The sequence below is a fragment of the Bos grunniens genome, chromosome 22 (assembly GCF_055505025.1).
Source record: "Bos grunniens cultivar Pamir isolate PY7600 chromosome 22, Bosgru_T2T1.0, whole genome shotgun sequence".
NCBI classification, from domain to species: domain Eukaryota; kingdom Metazoa; phylum Chordata; class Mammalia; order Artiodactyla; family Bovidae; genus Bos; species Bos grunniens.
This window is the reverse complement of record NC_141186.1, coordinates 29,152,961-29,175,176: the sequence shown is the minus strand read 5'-3', so window position 1 is coordinate 29,175,176 and position 22,216 is coordinate 29,152,961. Positions and strand designations below refer to the sequence as shown.

Genomic DNA, 22,216 nt, shown 5'->3' with positions numbered 1-22,216 from the left:
TCTTGGTTTTATCTCAAAGTATAACCCCAGTCCCACCATTTCTACTACTTTCATGGTTGCCACCCAGCTCCTGAACACCATGGTTTGGCATGGACCACTGCAGTAGCTTTCTTATCTCTTCTTGCTATTCTTTGGAACTCTGCATTCAGATGCTTATATCTTTACTTTTTTCCTTTGCTTTTCGCTTAGTGAAGAGGAACTAAAAAGCCTCTTAATGAAAGTGAAAGAGGAAAGTGAAAAAGTTGGCTTAAAGCTCAACATTCAGAAAACGAAGATCATGGCATCTGGTCCCATCACTTCATGGGAAATAGATGGGGAAACAGTGGAAACAGTGGCAGACTTTATTTTTGGGGGCTCCAAAATCACCGCAGATGGTGATTGCAGCCAGGAAATTAAAAGATGCTTACTCCTTGGAAGGAAAGTTATGACCAACGTAGACAGCATATTGAAAAGCAGAGACATTACTTTGCCAACAAAGGTTCGTCTAGTCAAGGCTATGGTTTTTCCTGTGGTCATGTATGGATGTGAGAGTTGGACTGTGAAGAAGGCTGAGTGCCAAAGAATTGATGCTTTTGAACTGTGGTGTTAGAGAAGACTCTTGAGAGTCCCTTGGACTGCAAGGAGATCCAACTAGTCCATTCTAAAGGAGATCAGTCCTGGGTGTTCTTTGGAAGGAATGATGCTGAGGCTGAAACTCCAGTACTTTGGCCACCTCATGTGAAGAGTTGACTCATTGGAAAAGACTCTGATGCTGGGAGGCATTGGGGGCAGGAGAAGGGGACGACAGAGGATGAGATGGCTGAATGGCATCACCGACTCGATGGACGTGAGTTTGAGTGAACTCCGGGAGTTGGTGATGGACAGGGAGGCCTGGGGTGCTGCGATTCATGGGGTTGCAAAGAGTCGGACACAGTGAGCAACTGAACTGAACTGAACTGAACTGAACTACAGTAGCTTCTCTTTGACTTGGGGTGTCCACTCTAGCGCCCTCTACAGTCCATTTTCTATGCAGCTGCTGAAATAATCTTTAATATGACAGAAAGTTTGCTGGTTCCAGTCACTAACTTCACATCATACACAGTAAAATTCAGTTTCTTAGTGTGGCCTTTGAACCCTATTTCAGGCCCATTTAGCTCTCTGACCTCATCTCCTATCCTTCCCCACTTCACTCACTCTGCTTCAACCACTCTGGCCAGCACTGCTTACTTTTTCCTATGCTGAAATGTTCTTTGCTACTGTCCTTGTGTGGCTAGCTTCCTCATTTCTCTCAGGTTTATGCTTTCAGGTTTTCGCCTCAGAGGAGTCTTCCCAGCTGGGACCCTGCCGATCATCCTCTAACTCCTTGCTCTTATTTATTTATTTTTTTAAATAGCACTCATCATTATATGAAAATACTACTTTGCTCCTTCCCCCTTCATGCACGCTTCATGTCTTGTTAATCAATTTACAGCTGGCACCTAGAACAGAGATAAGCTCTCAGTAGGTACTCAGTAAATATTGGCTGAGTGAACTAATGAGTGAATGAATGCAGCACCCCCTTTATGCCAGCACTATACTAAGACTTTGCTTCTATTATAAAATTGCATATGACTTAATAATATTCAAAACAATCTTACACCTTTTAGGGAGGATCTCTAATAGTAACATCCTTTCAAGAAAGGGAATATTTTTCTTTTAATAGGTTTTAATTTTTTTAGAGGGCTTCCCTCATAGCTCAGTTGGTAAATCATCTGCCTGCAATGCAGGAGAAAGTGAAAGTGAAGTCGCTCAGTCGTGTCCGACTCTTTGCGGGCCCATGGACTGTAGCCCACCAGGCTCCTCTATCCATGGATTTCTCCAGGCAAGAGTACTGGAGTGGGTTGCCATTTTCTTCTCCAGGGGATCTTCCCAACCCAAGGATCGAACCAAGGTCTCCTGCACTGTAGGCAGACGCTTTACCGTCTGAGCCATTTTCTTCTGTCCTGCAATGCAGGAAACTCGGGTTCAATTCCTGGGTTGGGAGGATCCCCTGGAGAAGGAAATGGCAACCTACTCCAGTATTCTTGCCTGGAGAATTCCATGGACAGAGGAGCCTGTCGGGCCATAGTCCTTGGGGGTCCAAGAGTTGGACACGACTTAGCGACATTTGTGGAAAAACTGGGGAGTATGTACTCCAGAGGTTTCCCGTGTATCTTGTACCCAGTTTCCTCTCTGATTAAAATCTTACACTGGTATGATACATTTGTTGTAATTTACCAAATAATAGCAATACATTATTACTAATGTTTGGTGTATTTAGATCACCTTAGTTTTTACTTTGGAGAAGGCAATGGCACCCCACTCCAGTACTCTTGCCTGGAAAATCCCATGGATGAAGGAGCCTGGCGGGCTGCGGTCCATGGGGTCGCTAAGAGTCGGACACGACTGAGCGACTTCACACTTTTCACTTTGCTGCATTGGAGAAGGAAATGGCAACCCACTCCAGTGTTCTTGCCTGGAGAATCCCAGGGACCGGGGAGCCTGGTGGGCTGCCGTCTATGGGGTCGCACAGAGTCGGACACGACTGAAGTGACTTAGCAGCAGCAGCAGCAGCAGTTTTTACTTAGTGCTCTTTTTCAGTTTCAGGATTTTATCTATGACATCACATTACATTTAGTTGTCACATCTCTTTGAGCTCCTCTGGGCTGTGGCAGTTTCTCAGACTTTCCTTCTTTGTTGATGACCTTGAGAGTTCTGAAGAGCACTAGTCAGGTATTTTGTAAGATGCTTCACTATTGGAAGGTGTCTGATATTTTACTCAGGGTGACTCCGGGGTTATGAATTATCAGGAGAAAAACCATAGAGATACAGCGCCATTTCATCACATCATATCAAGTGTATATACTATCAACGTGAATGTTGGCCTTGGTCACCTGGCTGAGATAGTGTTTCTAGACTTACTCTTTCCCTGTCTCCATACCGTACTCTTTAGAAGGAAGACACTGTACACAGCTGCCACGTAAGGAGTGGGGAGTTATGTTCCCCCTCCTTGAGGATGGAGCGTGCTTAATCACTCAGCCGTGTTCAAGTCTTAGTGACCCCATGGACTGTAGCCCAGCAGGCTCCTCTGTATGGGATTCCCCAGGCAAGAGTACTGGCGTGGATTGCCATTTCCTTCTCCAGGGAGTATGGAATATCTGTATATAATTTATTTGAAATTCTTTTGTGTGGGAGATATTGTGTTTCTTCTCCCCCATTTGTTAATTTATTCAGTCATAAATCAGTATAGAATCATAGATATTTTATACTTTGAGTTACAATGCAACATGACTATTTTGTTGAAATTGTTTCAGTTCAAGTCATTAGTAGCTCTTACAGTTGGCTGCTATGCCCTTTAGACATACTCCCATCCCTGTGCTTTGGTTTTTTGTTTTCAGTCTTGTCTTTCTGGGCACTTTCTTACTCTCTGGCACTATAAGAGGCTGCAGGCTCACCTCCTGTGTTTCCTGCTTCAGTCATAAAATCAATCATTTCTTCCAGGAGACCTGATTTCGCTCATTGGAAAATGGTGTTAAAAGCCAAGATTTGGATACTCAATATGTTTGTTGCTATTGGGGTGTCATTTGGTTTAGCCCTCACAGCCCAGAGAGCAAAACACATATGTGTGTACTAACCTATGTATGTACATGTACTTATAAATTTTTCCATGTATGACCATCTCTGTGTAAGTTAAACATGGATTTATACTTAATGTCTCCAACTGTAATCTGCTACCACATGGATCATTCTAACCTCTTTTCCTTGATTCTCTGGGAGAGGGAGTGTTTTTATTTCCTAGAAGCCCCAGCGAAAGTTTTCTCCCATCTATTGGCTTTGTTTGGTTTACATGCCTACAGTGTGGATGAGGAAATGGAAAGGAATAGAGGGGTGAGATGGGATCCGCTAATTGATGTAAACCAAGCGAGGTTCGCCACTTAAGTTAGGGATGAGGCCAAATATGCCTGAACCATGGGGTGGAGATAAAGTAATAGACGTTGTGGTTGGTTCCTGACCTCTATTTTCCCATCCCACCCCCAGTTTGGCAGTGAGGTGTACCTCCAGGCAATGGTCTAAACCTACCGTGACATCCCCATCCATGCCATAGTGTAATCTTTGTATATCCAGGACCAAGGTATAATTTCATTTCTCTGGCAATAGTTACTGGTTTTACAGGTGTTACATGACCCATGCTGGCCTGATCAGCCAGAAGAGAAGAGCTTATTTTTATGTTAGTGGACAAAAGACTTTATCGTCTGGACGCGAACAAGAAAATAAACAGTCCTAGCTGTCACTGCCATCCTCAGAAAACCAGCCTTGACTGAAGTCACCACTCTGGGCAGTAGAGAAAGATGGAGACTGTGGATCCTTGTGGGCAGTGCTGAACCCTGAGAACCACAGCTTTGGAGGCCTGACCCATCTTGAACCCTCCTGTTCCATACTGCAGTTGAGATTTCCGTTATTTGCCACCAAAATCCTCTCCCGCCCTGCCATGATGTGCCACATGCGGTATCCTGCTTCCCTGACCAGGGATCAAACCTGCATACCCTGCACTGGAAGTGCAGAGTCTTAACCACTGGACTGCCAGGGAAGCCCCTAAACTCCTTTTAATGGAACTAGATGGTTCTTTCGGAGAAGGCAATGGCAACCCACTTCAGTACTCTTGCCTGGAAAATCCCATGGATGGAGGAGCCTGGTAGGCTGCAGTCCATGGGGTCGCTAAGAGTTGGACAAGACTGAGCAACTTCACTTTCACTTTTCACTTTCATGCATTGGAGAAGGAAATGGCAACCCACTCCAGTGTTCTTGCCTGGAGAATCCCAGGGACAGGGGAGCCTAGTGGGCCGCCATTTCTGGGGTTGCACAAAGTCGGACACGACTGAAGGGACTTAGCAGCAGAAGCAGTAGCAGCAGCAGATGGTTCTTTACATCAAAACCTAAGTGCTATTGATGATGAAAAAAGGCAACAGCTATAGGGCCACCCAGGAAATGAAGGTCCATTACACCCTGGAGCTGCCATCCTGTGTCCTTGACCTTGTCCCAGGCAGCAGGTGATTCTGGAATATGTTCCTAAGCCAAATTAAAGCCTTTGGGGGGTGGAGGATTTAAAAAATTGCAATCAGAGAGACAGGATAAGGGAAAAGTATTTCTAGTGGTTGGAACTGTATGATAGGAAACTCAGGGACTGGCAGGTTTGTCTCTGGCATGGAGAAAGCTGGGGAGTTCATGGACCCAGGATGACAAGGAGGGTTGAGAAGCAATGCCAAGCAACTGGGGTGGGGTTGGGTGGGTGCTGACATATTTCCCAAGGCCAGCTTCTGCCCTCTGCTGGCTGTTCTGGCCCATCATGTCTGACTCTTTGTGACCCCATGGACTGTAGCCCGTGGGCTCCTCTGTCCATGGAATTCTCCAGGCAAGAATACTGGAGTGGGTTGCCATTTCCTATTCCAGGGGATCTTCCAAACCCAGGGATTGAGCTCGCATCTCTTTCATCTCCTGCATTGGCAGACAGATTCTTTGCCACCAGCACCACCTCTTATCACCATTTAAAATGCTTTTTCAAAAAAGAAAATAAGAGGCAGACTTGAAGATGGAATTCATGTTCCTCTCCAGAACTTGCCCAGCACTTGATATATTTTATATCATGAAATTTTGACAACTGCCCCAGAAAGAAGAGTTTCTTGATTTGATGCCTTTATTTGGATTCCATGCTATTTTGGTAGCCAAGAGCGGCTGTGGTGTGTTTGAGGGTGATCTTTAGATGCCCGCTTCCCCCCAACCTCTTTTAGCAACACAGAAGACTGTCATCTTCTGATAAATATTCAAAGCCGTACAATTTAGAGTCCAAGCTTTCCATAAGCAGGAGGCAATAGAGAACACGTAATTTAAAATGCAATTTCCTTTTATATGAGAGAAGACTGAGGTCCAAAAAGCTAAAATAATAGTAATGCACTAAAGCACCAAGCGCAGGCTAGCTCATGGTGATCCCTCAGCGTGTGACATGCTGTTCTGGGTACTATTCTCATCCTGGTTGCTTTATTATTTAGAAACTGAATCCTAACTAGATCCAGCTGACTGGCTGTGTGGCTTTGAATGAGTCAATGCTCCTCAGCAAATCTAGGCTTTCTCCTAAGTTCAAGGAGGAAATGAAACAATGTGAGTCAAATGCTGGCACGGAACGTGCAACCCGAGAGGCTCTCAGCAAATGTTAACCAGAGCTAAGATGTGGACTCAGGCAGGCTTTTCGCTGGGTTGTGTCTTGAGGAAATGCAGACAGCCTCTGTGTATAGCGAATGCTATCCTAACCCAGTGACCTGGTCCTTAGTAAAAGCTGGGGAAATACATGGGACAGGACCCTTTTCACTGTCTCTGGTAGAGTTGGGCGATTTTTCTGGAGAGTTTGAGAACCCCAAAGTCTGGCCATCTATAGCTTTGACTTCTGCTCAAGGACAGAAAAACTATTGTTTCTGATCCTAGAAAAGCTGAGGGTAAGTGAGGAGTTTGCAGGAATTAAGCAGTGTCTTTAGGAACCAAAATGCAGGATTTTGTCCACAGACACTGCCCTTCAGGAGCCTGTGTCTCTGCTTGGGCTTGAACCCTTGCTCTGCTTTCTTCTCCTCTCAATTTTGTGGGAATTACAAGGAGCCAATTGTTTGACCGCTGCTCCAAAGTAACAGGCCTTAGTGTTCAAGTATCAAGTATCATCCCTCAGGAGAAATGGGGTAATGAACTTTGCTGTTAAAGTCTGAGAAGTTTAAAAAGTGCAAACACTACAAACCTGATTTGCAATAATTGAGTATTGACACTTAAGTGTTTTGCTGCTCTGCCTTGCCCATTTTGGGCATGGGTATAAAGGATTTGGAGGAAAATGAAGGCTTCTGATGCATCTAAGTTAATATTTAATAATAATGATGATGATAACTAATATTTATTGATGACTTAAAACATTCCAGGTACTATAGAAAGCATTTTGCCACATTATTTCATTTAATCTTAATAACAATCTAAGAGATGGGTACTGATATTGGATAGGCAATATTCTTTTTCGTTAGAAGTGATGGAATCTCAGCTCCTCAGCTTAATCATAATCATATCACTTAGTCATAAAAAGGGATTTACTAGCTCATAAAACTGTGAGGTCAGTTAAAACTCCAAAGGAGATCAAGCTTCAGTCACAAATGTATCCAGGATGTCTGTCTTGCCTTGCTTGTTTAGTCACTCAGTCGTGTCTGACTCTTGGTGGCCCTTTGGAGTATAGCCCAGGCTCCTCTGTCCATGGGATTTTTTCAGGCAAGAATATTGGAGTGGGTTGCCATTTCCTGCTCCAGGGGATCTTCCCAGCCCAGGGATGGAACCCATATTTCCTGTGTCTCCTGCGTGGCAGGCAGATTCTTTATCCACTGAGCCATCCGGGAAGCCCATGTGATCATCTTGCCTCTATTTTTTTAGCTCTGCTTCCTTCTGTGTGGGCCACACTTGTAGGTCAGTTTTTTTTTCTGTGTGATAGTTCCAACAGATCTGGACTTGTGTCTTCCTCCTTTAGTAACCTTGAAGGAAAAGATTTCATCCAGCGAGTCCCAGGGCTGCCTCCACTGCTCTGGCTTGGATCCCATGCACACCCAATCCCTGATGGCCTCACCTGGTGGGGAGGATATTTCAGCCCATCCCAACCTCGTGGACTGAGAACTGAGGTTCCCCCCAAAGAAAACTGAGGTGTCTTTAGCAGAAACACCTGGAAATGGATGCTAGTAAGAAACACCAAAACCAAAAGCAGAGAACCACTGGAATCAATAAGCCCATTTTACAGATGGAAAACCTGAGGGTTAGAGATGGTGAAAGTGTTGGCCCAAGAGATGGAACAGCCAAGTCACAGACCTAGAATTTGAAGCCAGGTCTATGTGAAACTAGATCTATATTGCTTTAAAAAAAAAAACTTTATCAAGGGAGGGTATTTATTGGTTCACATACCTTAAAAGTCCAGTGGATATACTAGCTTCAGACATGATTTGATCTTTACTTACAACCACACTGTATTTGAGAACACTTACAACCACACTGTATTTGAACTGTTTGCTTGCTTTCCAGAATCCCTTTGAAGAAGATACCTTTAATGAAATCTCTCTCTTTTTTTAACTTTGAAAATTGTTTATATTTATAAGGGAAAAAACAGATTATAAAAGTTATCTCATTTTTAATGCTTTCTATATATTTATGTATGTATAAACACATACCCACATATATTGGTTATATCTCTGGAAGGTGGTATCTGCCTGTGTGCTCAGTCATGTCCAACTCTTTGCAACCCCATGGACTGTAGCCTGCCAGGCGCCTATGTCCATGGAATTTTCTAGGCAAGAATACTAGGGTGGGTCACCATTTCCTCTTCCAGGGGATCTTCCTGACCCAGGGATTGGACCCGTGTCTCTTGCGTGTCCTGCATTGGCAGGCGGATTCTTTATTACTGCACCACCCAGAAAGTGGTATACCAGAATGTTAACAGAGGTTATCAAATTGGGTACCCCTTCTTTTGCTTGTCTATATTTTGCATTTTTCTATGCTAAATATATGGATTACTTGCATATTGATAAAACAATTTAAAGTATATTAGTTATCATAAAAATAAAAAATCCCTTATTGGCCTGAGGCATAAGAAGATGGAAATTAGTTGGGGAAACTACTTTTCCTCCCTTTAGGTTGGTAGGTCCTTCATGCTCTGTTTTGGGGAATGAAATAGAGGTGCCCATTCATGGAATATATAATCCACACTCTTCCCCCTCATATGTCACCAGACATTTATTTCAAACCAGCGCTCTGGTTCATATTTTAAAAATCTCAATAGCATCTTAATTTGAAAAGAAAAGGGAGATGGAGAAATAGAATTCCCTGTGTGTCAGGAACAATCATAAGGGGGAAAACTGAAGCGAGAATTAGTCCAGGCAGCGTCCTAAAATTTTGGAAGAAGAATTATGAACTCAATTGTGTACAGCCTCAGCTAAGGACGAGTGGCGAATGTAGACAGCATATTCAAAAGCAGAGACATTCCTTTGCCAACAAAGGTCTGTATGGTCAAAGTTATGGTTTTTCCAGTAGTCATGTATGGATGTGAGAGTTGGACCATAAAGAAGGCTGAACACCAAAGGATTGATGCTTTTGAACTGTGATGTTGGAGAAGACTCTTGAAAGTTCCTTGGACTGCAAGGAGAACCAACCAGTCAAACCTAAAGGAAATCAGTCCTCAATATTCATTGGAAGGACTGATTCTGAATCTGAAGCTCCAATACTTTGGCCACCTGATGTGAAGAGCTGACTCATTAGAATGGATCCTGATGTTGTGAAAGACTGAAGGTAGGAAGAAAAGGGGATGACAGAGGGCGATATGGTCAGATGGCATCACCGACTCAATGGACATGAGTTTGAGCAAGCTCTGGGAGATGGTGAAGGACAGGGAAGCCTGGTGTGCTGCAGTCCTTGGGGTTGCAAAGAATTGGACGTGACTGAGCAACAACAAAGGGCGAGTGGATAGATTGCGGAGGAAGAGATGGTGCAGGTATGCTATGGGAGTCACACCTGGCGGGGCTCTAGTGGGCGCTGAAATCCAGTTCACCTTCAGATCCCTGAATCAGGAGCTCAAAGTAAAGATAAAGGCTTTATGTGCCTAGAGGGGGCTTCTTTTCTGACTCACTTGTATGTGGTCCCATATTCAGTATCATAATGAAAAGCAAGGCTTCTTAAGTCTTGAGTTTGAATCCTGACTCTGCTTCCTAATCATAAGCCATGTATATGTGTACAATGATGGCTAAAACCAGACACACACACATACAAAACCACCAACTTTGGGGATTGACACCTATTGTTCTTTAGAGCTAGACTTTGTTTAGGAACACAGCCATGTTTCAAATGTTGTGATCCAAGCAAAATATGAATTATTAATCATTGGATTCACTTATCAAATGATTTTATTAAGTCTCCCCCTCATAGCAGATATTTTTGCATTGTTTCAACACTGCTCATGTAATCCAGGGACTTCAAGGCAAATGTCAGCTTTTGTGTCTGTCTTGGAAGATTAAAGACTGTTGATTTAACTCCAAACCATGGGTCATTAAAAGTGATTTAACTGTTAGCACAGTCCTGGGCGTCATGTCTGGGTTGCTAAGTAAAGACTCTACTCACAGCTCCAGTGTGGAAATTTTTTGTCAGGGGTTTTATGTGTTCCCAGACCTGTAGTTTGCAAGGAACTTCATTATGTCTCTGGCTGCCAACACTTAACATGGATATAATCACCCATCACCAGACTCTTTTGCTAGGAGCTAAATCAAGGTATTTCCACTTTTTTCAACTGCCACTGTGACCTCATTTGCAAATCTCCATGTTCAAATAGCCATGGCTTCATCTTAAAAGAGATTCCACTGGGACAGGGGTCGGGAGGAAGAGCATTCTACAAGTCAGGTCTTCCCTAGGGTGAGCATATTCAACTCAAATCTTAGAATTTGTCTGTTTCCCTTCCTTCCCACGTCCCCCCTCAAATTTCTGGGTTTCCTTCCCTATTAAAACTAGACACCAACAGTACTGGTTCAGGCTGTGATTTTCTGTCCAGCTCACACTGCCAGCCCATATCATAGCATCAGGTTTACCTGAGTTAATTTAGCCTGTCAGTTAAGAAGCCCTGATAACAGGGGTAGCAGGAGACAGCAGAAAAGAGGGTCTGAGTAGAAGCAATTACTTGCGTTAATAATTCAGTGTGTTTTGCAGTAATAGGCTCCCAAGTACATAGCACTACACATAAATGCTGTATTTCATTATTTATACACTCCAGAAATTGAAGTTTAATTAAGTCACACGCTTGAGACTTTTAAGCAATTAAGGAGATGCTCGTCTCCAGCAGTGCAGAGGTGGTGGTTGAGCCTTCTCTGTTGTTCTGAGCATCATTTTTCATTGGATCACAGGGCAGGCATAAACCAGGACAAGGAAGGTGGCGTTTTCCAAACCTCAGTCATTCCTACATCAGCATCATGATTTTTAAGACTATACTACTGTATGCTAACTTGAAAAGAAAAAAAACTTAAATCTATCCTTGTTATAAATGTGTGCCTTTGTGTATTTATTTAATAGCAGCTTTATTGCAATATAATTCAAATACCCTTAAAAGGTGTACAATGTGGAGATTTTTAGTTTACTCACAGAGTTGTGCAACCATCCCTGCTATCCAGTTTCAGAACAGTTTCATCATTTGGAAAAGAAACCCTATACCCATGAAATAGTCACTCCCCCTTTGCCCCTTCTGTGAGTCCCTGGTCACCACTAACCTGCCTTATGTCTCTATGGATTTTCCTATCCTGGACTTTTTGTACATTTGGAATCATGCAACATGTAGTCTTTTGTATTTTCACAAACTATTTTAAAGGTTCTAATATGTTGACAGGTGCATCAGTGCTCCATTCCTTTTTAGTGCCACGTAATATTCCTTTATATGAGTATACCACATTTTGTTTATTCATTCATCAGTTGATGGACACTTGGGTTGGACTTTTTGGCTATTGTAAATAATGCTACTAGGAACATTTACAAATGTACCTGTTTTTGTGAGGACAGTTGTTTTCATTCCTCTTGGGTGGATACCTAGCAGTAGAATTACTGGGTCATATGGTAGTTCTATACTACCACCTGATATACCAAGACTTTGGCCACTTGATGCGAAGAACTGACTCGTTGGAAAAGACCCTGATGCTGGGAAAGATTGAAGGCGGGAGGAGAAGGGGATGACAGAGGATGAGATGGTTGGATGGCATCACTGACTCAATGGACATGAGTTTGAGCAAGCTCTAGGAGTTGGTGATGGACAGAGAAGCTTGGCGTGCTGCAGTCCATGGGGTCGCAAAGAGTTGGACATGACTGAGTAACTGAACTGAACTGACTGATGGTAGTTCTATAGTTAAAATTTTGAGGAACTGTTTTCTAAAGCAGTTGCACTATTTTGCAGTCTCACCAGTCCTGCTTGAGGGTGCTGATTTCTCCACATTCTTAGTGTATTTGTTTGTAAAGAAAACTTTATAGCACTGACATAAATTGTTAGCAATAACATAAATAGAAGGGGATTGTCAAGTCAAACACTAAGAAAACAAGACAGCTTTTCATTTCTAACTTGGTGCTCGTGCCTGCTGAAGGCTCTCTAGCTGAGGCCTGCTGTCTTCTCAGTTGAAAAGGAGAATTAGGCAATGTTAGAAAGACATATTAGCACTGTTGAAAAATAACTAAAAATGGAATAACTTCTTACTGTGAGACTCAATGTTATTTGATGCAGTGTCTAAACGATAACTACAATCTATGCATCACCTCTTCAGAACACAAGGAATTTGGAGGCACTGATGTCATGGGCAAGCATGTTCCATCTTGTTTCAGCTGTCAGCTGCACGGTTACCTCATACAAGGAGCTCAGAGGTGGATGGTCTAATGTTTGTTATGTTTTTTGTTTTCCTTCTCATAGTCTGGATGTTTTCTGAGAACTCTTGGGTAAATTTGAGAAACTCAAAATTACTACATCCTTGATAGGATAATAGCTGTTAACCCAGTAAATCCCTTCCCGGGAATGTAGTGTAAGGAAATAATGCAAAAAAGGGGAAAAAAATCTATTGACCTATACATGTTTAGTGCAAGATTTTATATGTACATATATATATATATATATGTATGTATATTTGAGAAAAATTGAGAACAACCACCATCAAAGAAATGGTAAGCCATGGTGTTTTAGTCAGATAACCAGTTAAAATGATGGTCATGAAGACTTAAAAAGTAACAGGAAAAATAAAAGAATCAGATGAAAAAAGTGGAATATAAAATTGTGTGTACACCATTAGTATGTATTTTATTTGGTGGAGTAAAGACCAGACTGTAACATGCAAAAAAAATTTTATGGGGCAAGGAATTTTTTTCATGTACCAACTTTACTATTTCAACACATAATGTTTTATATTTTAAAAATTGAAACTATACATTGTGTGTTTTATTCCAACCTTTTTTCTAAGGATTTTTAAAATTTACATTGCCTTATGTTGACTGTAAATAATATTGTGTGCTTGCTGTAAATTACAATGAGAGAGTAAGTAATCACCAAACAAGGTAGGTTTTTGGAATGAAATAAAGACCCCGATAGAAAAGAAAAGGGAAGGTGCTCCTTCAATGAGGTGGTCAGGAAAGCGTGATTCTGCTGTCAAAAGAAAAGGAGGTGGTTTTGCAAAGAGCTGTGCTGTGCTGTCACCTCAGTCATGTCCGACTCTTTGCAACCCCATGGACTGTAGCCCGCCAGGCTCCTCTGTCCACGGGATTTCCCAGGCAAGAATACTGGAGTGGGTTGCTATTTCCTTCTCCAGGGGATCTTCCTGACCCAGGAACTGAACTCGAGTCTCTGCATTGGCAGGTAGATTCTTTACCACTGAGCCACCAGGGAAGCCCTAGGGAAGAACATTCCAGAAGCAACAGTGTATATGAAGGTCCAGGATGTAAGCACAGCACCAGGTGTCTCAGGACATGAAAAGGAAAAGGTGGAGGGTATTCAGCTCACAAAACTGAAGGATCAGGATGCAGAAACCATTTTTTAAAGAGCCATTGAAGTCCCTAAGAACCTATGAGGGTCAAAATGAGTAGGACACGACTTAGCAACTAGACAACAACAAGAATGTTGACAAGGACCGTGGTGGGGATACGTACTGTGGGCAAGAAGCTCCACTGTTCAGGGAACGAAGAGGAGTGACCAGACAGCTGAGAGATGACACCAACAAGGAAGATGGAATAGTTGCATCCACAGACTTCACCGTGGAGACACAGTGTCTGGACGTGTTAGGGAGGAGCAGGGAGGAAACCTCTGAGGCTCCTGGGACAGGGCAGGAAGAAGAGCTGCGCTCGCGGGGTTGACTGGGGAGGTGGCATCCTCGCAAGGCGGCATGTTTTCATTAAGGCAAGAGGTGAAGAGAAGACCCAGAGAAAAGGCAGAGGAAAGAGCTTCATTCCTGAAGGTGAGGGGAAGAGTTAGGGAGAGAGAGGGGAGGTGAGAGGTCAACTCAGGTGATGAGTTCCTAGGTGGAGATGGACTCTGGATGCTTGTAGTCCAAGTGTATTAATATGCAAACTCTGGGATCTCACCCCAGAACCACGGAATCAGAATCTCTCTGGGGTGGAAATTATAATATTAACAGACACCTCCTGTGATGATGATACGCAGTCAGGCTGGGAATCCCCTGCTCGAGATGGTATCTGGTATCTCTTCCACCTATGAAACTGGTAGAACAATGAAAATTTGGATGAAGGGCCTCAGTTCAGTCGCTCAGTCATATCCGACTCTTTGCAACCCTATGGACTGCAGCACGCCAGGCTTCCCTGTCCATCACCAACTCCTGGAGCCTGCTCAAACTAATGTCCATTGAGTTGATGTCATCCAACCAGTGAGCCTCAGAGAGGGGATGGATTCATAGAGCATTCAAAGGATGACTCAAGGTTGAGAAGAGAAGCAGAGTGAGTCTAAGGCAATCTGAAACCTATTTCTAAGACCTATGTAGACTCTTTTGATTGCTAAGTTGTAAGTTCGTTTCAAACTGACTTAAAGGGAAGAAAATTTGTTGGCTTGATCCATGACCTTGCAGGGTTAAAGCCATACACCTGGATTCAGGTGCCCAAGTTATGCCATTTGACATCTGACCTGCCTCCTTTTGGCTCTGCTTTCCACCCTGTTGACTCCCATCCAGGCTCTACCAGTGCGGTAGCTGAGTTGATTGCCATCAGCTTCAGCCTCAGCAGCAGGCCTGTAAAACTCCTAGACAGCCAATGTCTACTCAAGTCTTCTTTTATAAAGTGTAAAGAAGGACATAGTTAACCATCAGTCAGAGCAGTTCAAGTACGATTCCCATCTCCCATTCCCCACCAACACCTGGCAACTCAGGAGGTTTAGAAGTCTGAGGTCCTAGCCTGGACATCCCTTGACCCTTGCAGGTCTTCAGGTGACATTTGAGAGGGGCTTGTGTCCCACTGGTAAGATTTGGTGGAAGGCACACCATTTCAGCACCCTTAAACTTGATTATTCCTTGTGGCCACAGAACACAAACGCTTATTACCTGAAGCCTGCAATTTTTAACGTAACATGAGAGGTAACAGAGTAGGGGGCAGCAAAGGTCTCATTAAATCCCAGCCTCTGATACTTGAACTGCCACCAGGAGAAGCTTTATTTGTCTTTTTTAGTACCTGTCACCAGACACCAAAAAGGACTGCAGGCCCCAGCTCCTGCTCTGTGTACCATGCAGGCCCAAATCACTGAAGCCTGCAAAGAAAAGTGGCCTGCTGTGCTGCAGGGAAGTGCAAGCTTTTTTTAATCAAGAAGAAAATTAAGTATTTGTCACATAGTTTGGGCACATGAATAATACAGACAATTACATCATGCATTTCTGTGTACCCTGCTCTCATCTTAAGAAATAAAAACTTAAGTGCCCGGAAGTAACCACTGCCTTGTCTTTGATGTTTCTCATCCTCATAACATGATGACTTTTACTCCATACGTCTGTGAACAACACACAATATTGTTTGCTGGTTTTTCAGCTTCATCCAAACTGTCTCATTCTACCGCTATCCTGCTACCTAATTGCTCTTTTTCCTCTTTGTCCTTATGTTTGTACATGACCTTCTGAGTGGTTTATTTTCACTGCTGTGCAGTATTCCACTTACACTTGTCAAATATATTCATGATTCTCCTGTGCATGGACAGGAAAGTTATTTCCAACTTTTCAGTATTATAAATAGGACTGTTGTGAGCATTCTTGCATGGGTCCTATGCAAATGTGCAAGAGTTTCTTCAGGTCTCATATGCAGGTGTGGAATCAGAAGAGTGAGGGTGTATATATATCTTCACTCCTGACAGATGTGACCAAAAGGCTTTCCAAGGTGTTTGCTGCTGCTGCTGCTGCTAAGTCGCTTCAGTCGTGTCCGACTCTGTGCGACCCCATAGACGGCAGCCCACCAGGCTCCCCCATCCCTGGGATTCTCCAGGCAAGAACACTGGAGTGGGTTGCCATTTCCTTCTCCAATGCATGAAAGTGAAAAGTGAAAGTGAAGTCGCTTAGTCGTGTCCAACTCCTAGCAACCGCATGGACTACAGCCCACGAGGCTCCTCCGTCCCTGGGATTTTCCAGGCAAGAGTACTGGAGTGGGTTGTCATTGCCTTCTCCTTCTAAGGTGTTTAGGTCAACCTAAATTGCCCCAGCAGCATCTGAGCTGTCCCCCACCTCCGTATCCACTCTGAAACATATATGGTTCAACTTTTATTTTTTAAGTTTCACCAGTCCAAAACAACATAGACTCTCCTTATTGTTTGAATTAGTATTTTCCTGATTACTGAGGTTAAGACATTTTATTCATGTAGAAGTCCAAAGTGTAAAGCTAAACTAGGTGGAGTTGTTCTCTTTGGAGGTGGGGTAATGGCTCATATTTAAGACAGCTAAGCTGTTGCATTTACTATTCTAGTACCTGTGGATACTTGTGTTTTTAAATATTGAGCATAATTTTAAGCAAATGAGTATGCATTAAATGTTTTTTTGTAGCATATTTTGGCTGGTATTTTGACTTTTTCTTAATTGACTGATTTTGGCATTATCTGTGACATATCCTTCCCATCCCTTTACATAACTTAGTTGGGAGTTGACTTTAATAGCAGGTATGCATCCATGAAGCTGAGGGAGAGAAGACATCTGAGTCCTGAAGGCAAGGATTCTTGGTTCACCAGGCATGCTTCTGATTTAGTACCTTTGCTCTGACTGTCCCCTTTGCCTGGAATCCTCCTCACCCACAAAAGCATGTGACTCCTTCCCTCCCCACCATCAGATTGTCATCGGATCTTGCCTTTTCAGTGAGGACTTATTTCCCTGACTTTGCAATGTATAGTATGTTCCAAACCATCAGACACTCCTGTATCCCTCATGGTTCCACCGTGTATTTCCTGCTTGCTGGATAACTTTCTTTGTGAGTTACTTGTTATTATTTGCTTTGACTGTTATTCTTTCTTTGTCTTTCGCCTACCACCTGTAGAATGTAACTTCAGCAAGGGCAGGCATTTGATCTGTATTGTTCTGGTACCCAGAAAGGTGTCTGGCACATAGTAGGCACTTCATATAGATTTATGGAGTAATGGGATGGAGTAAGCAAAGAAAAGAGAGCAGAAAAGAGCATTTCTGAGAGACAGCACATGTGCTAGGATCTGAAGATGACTAGAAATGAGATGGAGAGCTGCAGCCTAAGTGTGACTGTGATTATGAATGGCTGCCCACCCAGGCTCCAGGTGCTGGAGGCAGATACAAGAGACCTAAGTAAAAGCCACAATCAGCAGTTTGAACTTGATCTTCAAGGCAGTAGGGAGCCTTTACGTGACTTTTATCAAGGGAGTAACACAATCCTATTTGCATTTTAGAAGAACGTGACTCTGACACCAACAAGGAGAAATCATAGATGGGGTTAAGGATCGGATTGGAGGCAGGTGGACCATCTAGGGGGAGTCACAGTGATCTTGGTGAGGGAAGATGATGCCTCATCAGGTAGCAGCAGGGAGCTGAAGAGATGTGAACAGTCTCAGAAGATATATCTCTACTGTCCTCTCCTCTGATCCCCAAAATCAGTGGAATATGAGTAAGTCTATGCATCTGGACCTCACTAAGCCAGGAGGCCATGCTTCTACTCAGCATGCTCTTAAGTAATCAAACTGGAAAGTCTTCCAAAATGTTCCACCCACATCTTCAACTTTCCTCTTGGTGAAAGAAATCTGGAGCACGGCTGCCTTTATTTGAGCGAGCAGTGAATAATGGAGCAGCATGCTGATTGAACTCGAAGTTTTTGGAAGGAAGGTAGCATTCCACATCCAAGCTCCCCTGGTCTCCAGATCTTTTGTGCAAGTAAATTAGTTTCATTTGTCTCAGGGCACCTTTTTCCAGGCCAACTTCTTCCAGCTTGCCTGCAAATGTTTCTCAGTGGTGTGTTTGAGGCTTGGCTGTGTCTCCTTGTCTGGAACAAATCTTTTATTACGAGGAAATAGCTGGAAGATGATTCTGGACTCTTGGACTCTGTTCCCCTCTCAGCTGTTGACTGGGTATTTGATACCTTGGTAATTTTCAGCTTAACCTGTCCTCTCTCCTGCTTGCTTCTCATTACTAAGCATTTCACGCTGGAAGCTGAATTTCATACCTACCAGCTCAGCAGTCTTGAGCGAGACGATTAAGATTAACACCTGTTTCTGTAAGACTCTCCCAAGATGTCATGAGGCCCCATGCGTTGTTTTCTTTGCTTACCTCCTGGGTTTGCATGATTTTCCTTTGGTCCGGTGGTCATGCCTTCCACTTCAGCTAAAACCCTCCAGATGATAGGAGTATCATGTTGCTCGTTTCACATGGGAAAGCCACTGTCCACCCTCATCTTGTTCAAATTGCATTCAAATCTAATTTCCATGGCCCATGTGAGTGTGAGCACCACAGCCCTGTGTCAGCTGTCAGAGTTTAGCAATACCATTTCCAAACATGGGCCAGTAGGCAGCCAGCAGGCACTAGACAGCTGAATGCTGGCGGAAAAAAGCCTCAGACACCTATAGCAGTCCAAACAGTGACTCATCCTGCTATTGCCAGGATAAATATGGGAATAAAGGGTATTTTTCTCTAAGCAGGAAGAATTGTCAAAATGCTTATCACTTTATAAAGTATAACAGATTGTGCCTGTTCATGTTTTGAAATGTTCTAACCCTCCACTAGCTTTTATTTTTCTTTGATGAGTTTAATAATGGCTTTCACCTATTTTTCTTCTTTCTAGGAGGCCTGGAGAACTCAGGAGTTTCCAAGCTGTGTTGCCGCCTGAGCTCTGGATCCACTTGGCGGTGGTGGCCTGTGGCAATCGGCTGGAGGAGACGCTTGTCATGCTCAAATCTGCTGTGCTGTTTAGCCACAGGAAGATGCAATTTCACATCTTCACCGAGGAATCTCTGAAGCCTGAGTTTGATAAGCAGGTGATTGTGCAGAAATTGTGGCCCAGTATTTACTGAGTGTAGACAGAGTGCACTGTGGGACATGCATATCCTGTTTCCTAATGTATTTTACTGAATACTCAGCTGTGTGCACACGAACACTTGACTCTGAGCCTTAAAGTTGTCATCTATAATATAGGGATAATTACACCCCCTTAGAGAGAGATGGGGAGGATTAAATGAGGATCAAATGAGATGATGCACTTGAAGCACTTGACCCAGAGCTCCACCCCTCCTGGTGTTACTGACACTGTTCTCAGTGGGAGTCACGTAGCGTTATTTTTATCTGTGTGTATATATATTTATTGAATGACAAATATATGTGCTCGTCAAAATAAATTCAAACAGGGTGTTATAAATGTAAAAGGTAGAAGTCCTTGCTACCCTTGTTCCCCACACAAGAAACTATCAGAATCAACACTTTTGAGTAATTTTTCCGTATTTTTGTCACATCCAGGTGTGTGTATGTGTATTTATGTATCTGAGAGATTGAGTATGTATATGTGTATACATGTATGTGTGTGTACTCTTCCTGTATTGAGGAACAAGTAACTGTTTCCTCCCAGTACAGGAGCGCTTTGGAAATACCTATTTTCTCTGGGCTTGTCACATGTGTGACTATAAACCAAGCTTTGTTTTCCTGGCGAGGCTTCTCTTGCAGTGAGTTCTTGAGTGCTGGCAGAGAGAACAGCTGTTTTGTTTTGTATCTACCAACTTGTGTCACCAGGGCTACATCCTGCCATCTGGGTAGCCACACTGATGAGAAAGGCCAAAGCAGAATGTTGAGTAACTAAAGACTAATAACTGAAAGCTAGAGAATGTATTATGATTTCTAAAGAAAAAAAAAAAAAATCACTTTGACATCCTCTCCTAGAGAAGCCAGGGAAGAAACTGCCTTGGAACTTGAAACTGATTGGCAAATACCTTGAGAAAGATCTGCATCAGGGGAAGGGGCAAGCAAAAACATTGAAACACATGTAGGAAGCTTCTCTGAAGCTGTGGTATAACGGGAATTATAATTAATAATAATAATAGTAATCAGGATTTCAAAAATAGAATAGCCTTTATCAAGGGCTTATGATTTATGATTTACTATTATTTAATCCTCATAGCAATCCTTTGAAAAAGTTAATAACCATATCCGTAGTTTACTAACTAATAAAATATCCGTATTTTACTAACTGAGATCATTGAGGCTTAGAGAGTCTCAGTGATTAACTCATCTGATGTCAGTTCAAGGTTTCTGACCCAAATATCCATAAACTTAACTCGACTAGTTCTCAAACTAGTAGACAGAAAACTCAGATTCAAAACTCAGCTCCACTATTCACCTGCTACCTGATCTTGGGCAAGTCTTGGGGGCTTTTTTTGGGCTTCACTAGTCCATTCTAAAGGAGATCAGTCCTGGGTGTTCTTTGGAAGGAATGATGCTAAAGCTGAAACTCCAGTACTTTGGCCACCTCATGAGAAGACTTGACTCATTGGAAAAGACTCTGATGCTGGGAGGGATTGGGGGCAGGAGGAGAAGGGGACGACAGAGGATGACATGGCTGGATGGCATCACTGACTCGATGGACGTGAGTCTGAGTGAACTCCGGGAGTTGGTGATGGCAGGGAGGCCTGGCGTGCTGCGATTCATGGGGTCACAAAGAGTCAGACACGACTGAGCGACTGATCTGAACTTCCCCCTCTGCAACTTGGGACCAGTAGGAGTGATAAAAAGAGATGCTTATCTGTACCCAAGATAGGCTAGGTCAGGCTGCGCCAACAACTTCCGGAAAGCTCAGAGACTTTCCACATGCCTGCTACATGTCTCAGAGAGCCTCTCCACACGGCCCTCTCAGCCTGGGACCAGAGTTAACAGAGACCATTCTTGCATGTAGCTGGCACCTGTTGGAACATTTGGCCTCTGCAGTTCTTGAGATGCCACTAAAGGAAAGACAGGGACTATCAGATCCCCACGGTGCCTTTCACTCCCTCCTTGACACTGACATTTCTGTTCCTATTTAACTGTCCAGCAGCAGCCGGTCACAAGACCCACCCAACTCCAAAGGGGCTGAGAAGTATGCTCTGTGCAGGAATGGAGCAAAAGTGGCTATGGGCCAACACTAGTCGGGTCACGTACAGTATCCATTGAACAAGTGTTTATTGAGTACCTACTACATGCTAGAAGTTGGGGCATGAGAATGGAACAGAACAGAATGCAGACTTAAATTTTAAAAAGAGAAGGAAGATGTATATATATAATTACAGATGTGTAACAGGTTGTGTTTTCTGAAGGGCCCCCCTGATCCTGCCTCCTACTGTTCACACCTGTATGTATTTTCCTCCTGTACTGTCCCAGGGCTGGCTTGCATGACCAGTAGCATAGGGAAGAAGTGACGCTATGTCACTTCTGAGATTAGATCTAAAAAGGCAGTGCACCTTCCATCCTGGTTGTGCTCTTTCTCTCTTGGAGGCCAGCTTTTGTATCAGAGCAGCCCTTGCAGGAGACCATGCATTAAGGCATGAAGACTTCTTGCTGACATTCATGCACATGAACTTGGAGACAGGACTTCTAACCCCATCCAGCCTTCAGATGACTCACCCTCAGGAGGGCTCCTCATCCAGAGCAACCCAGCTCACAGATTCCTGACCTTAAGAAATAATATGAGATAATGAATGTTTGTGGTTTTAAGCTACTAAGTTTTAGGGTCATTTGTTATAAGGCAAGAGGTGATACAGATATATCTACATACATAATATGTGTGTGCATGGATGCTCGGTAGCCCACCAGGCTCCTCTGTCCATGGAATTTTCCAGGCAAGAATACTGGAGTGGGTTGTCATTTCCTTTTCCAGGGATCTTCCCAACCCAGGGATTGGACCTGCGTCTCTTGCATCTCATGCACTGGCAGGCAGATGGTTTAGCACTGTGCTACCTGGGAAACGAAAGTCAGAGACGACTGAGCGACTGAGCACGAGCACATAATATGTACGTGTACATAACGTAGAGTATGCCAGATGTCCTGCTATGTGACATCTGAGGCTGGGTCAGAAAAAGGATACAGCTTCTGCCTGGCTATCTCTTGGGATGCCTGGCCCTGGAACCTCGCCACCATGCAGTGAGAAAGTCCAAATTCACCTATAGGAAGAAGCCCACACAGAGAGAAGTCAGGTCCCCAGCTGGTAACCAACCTCCACCACCAGA

At 43.5% G+C, this 22,216-nt stretch overlaps 1 protein-coding gene across 1 annotated transcript in view; it reads left to right on the top strand.

The window, feature by feature from the left end:
• Positions 1-22,216, top strand: part of GXYLT2 (glucoside xylosyltransferase 2) — an 85,623-nt gene that overhangs the window by 4,508 nt on the left and 58,899 nt on the right. The window contains exon 2 of the mRNA XM_086366722.1: positions 18,817-19,009. Coding sequence (XP_086222848.1) covers positions 18,817-19,009 — 193 coding nt within the window. The remainder of the gene's footprint in view (positions 1-18,816; positions 19,010-22,216) is intronic.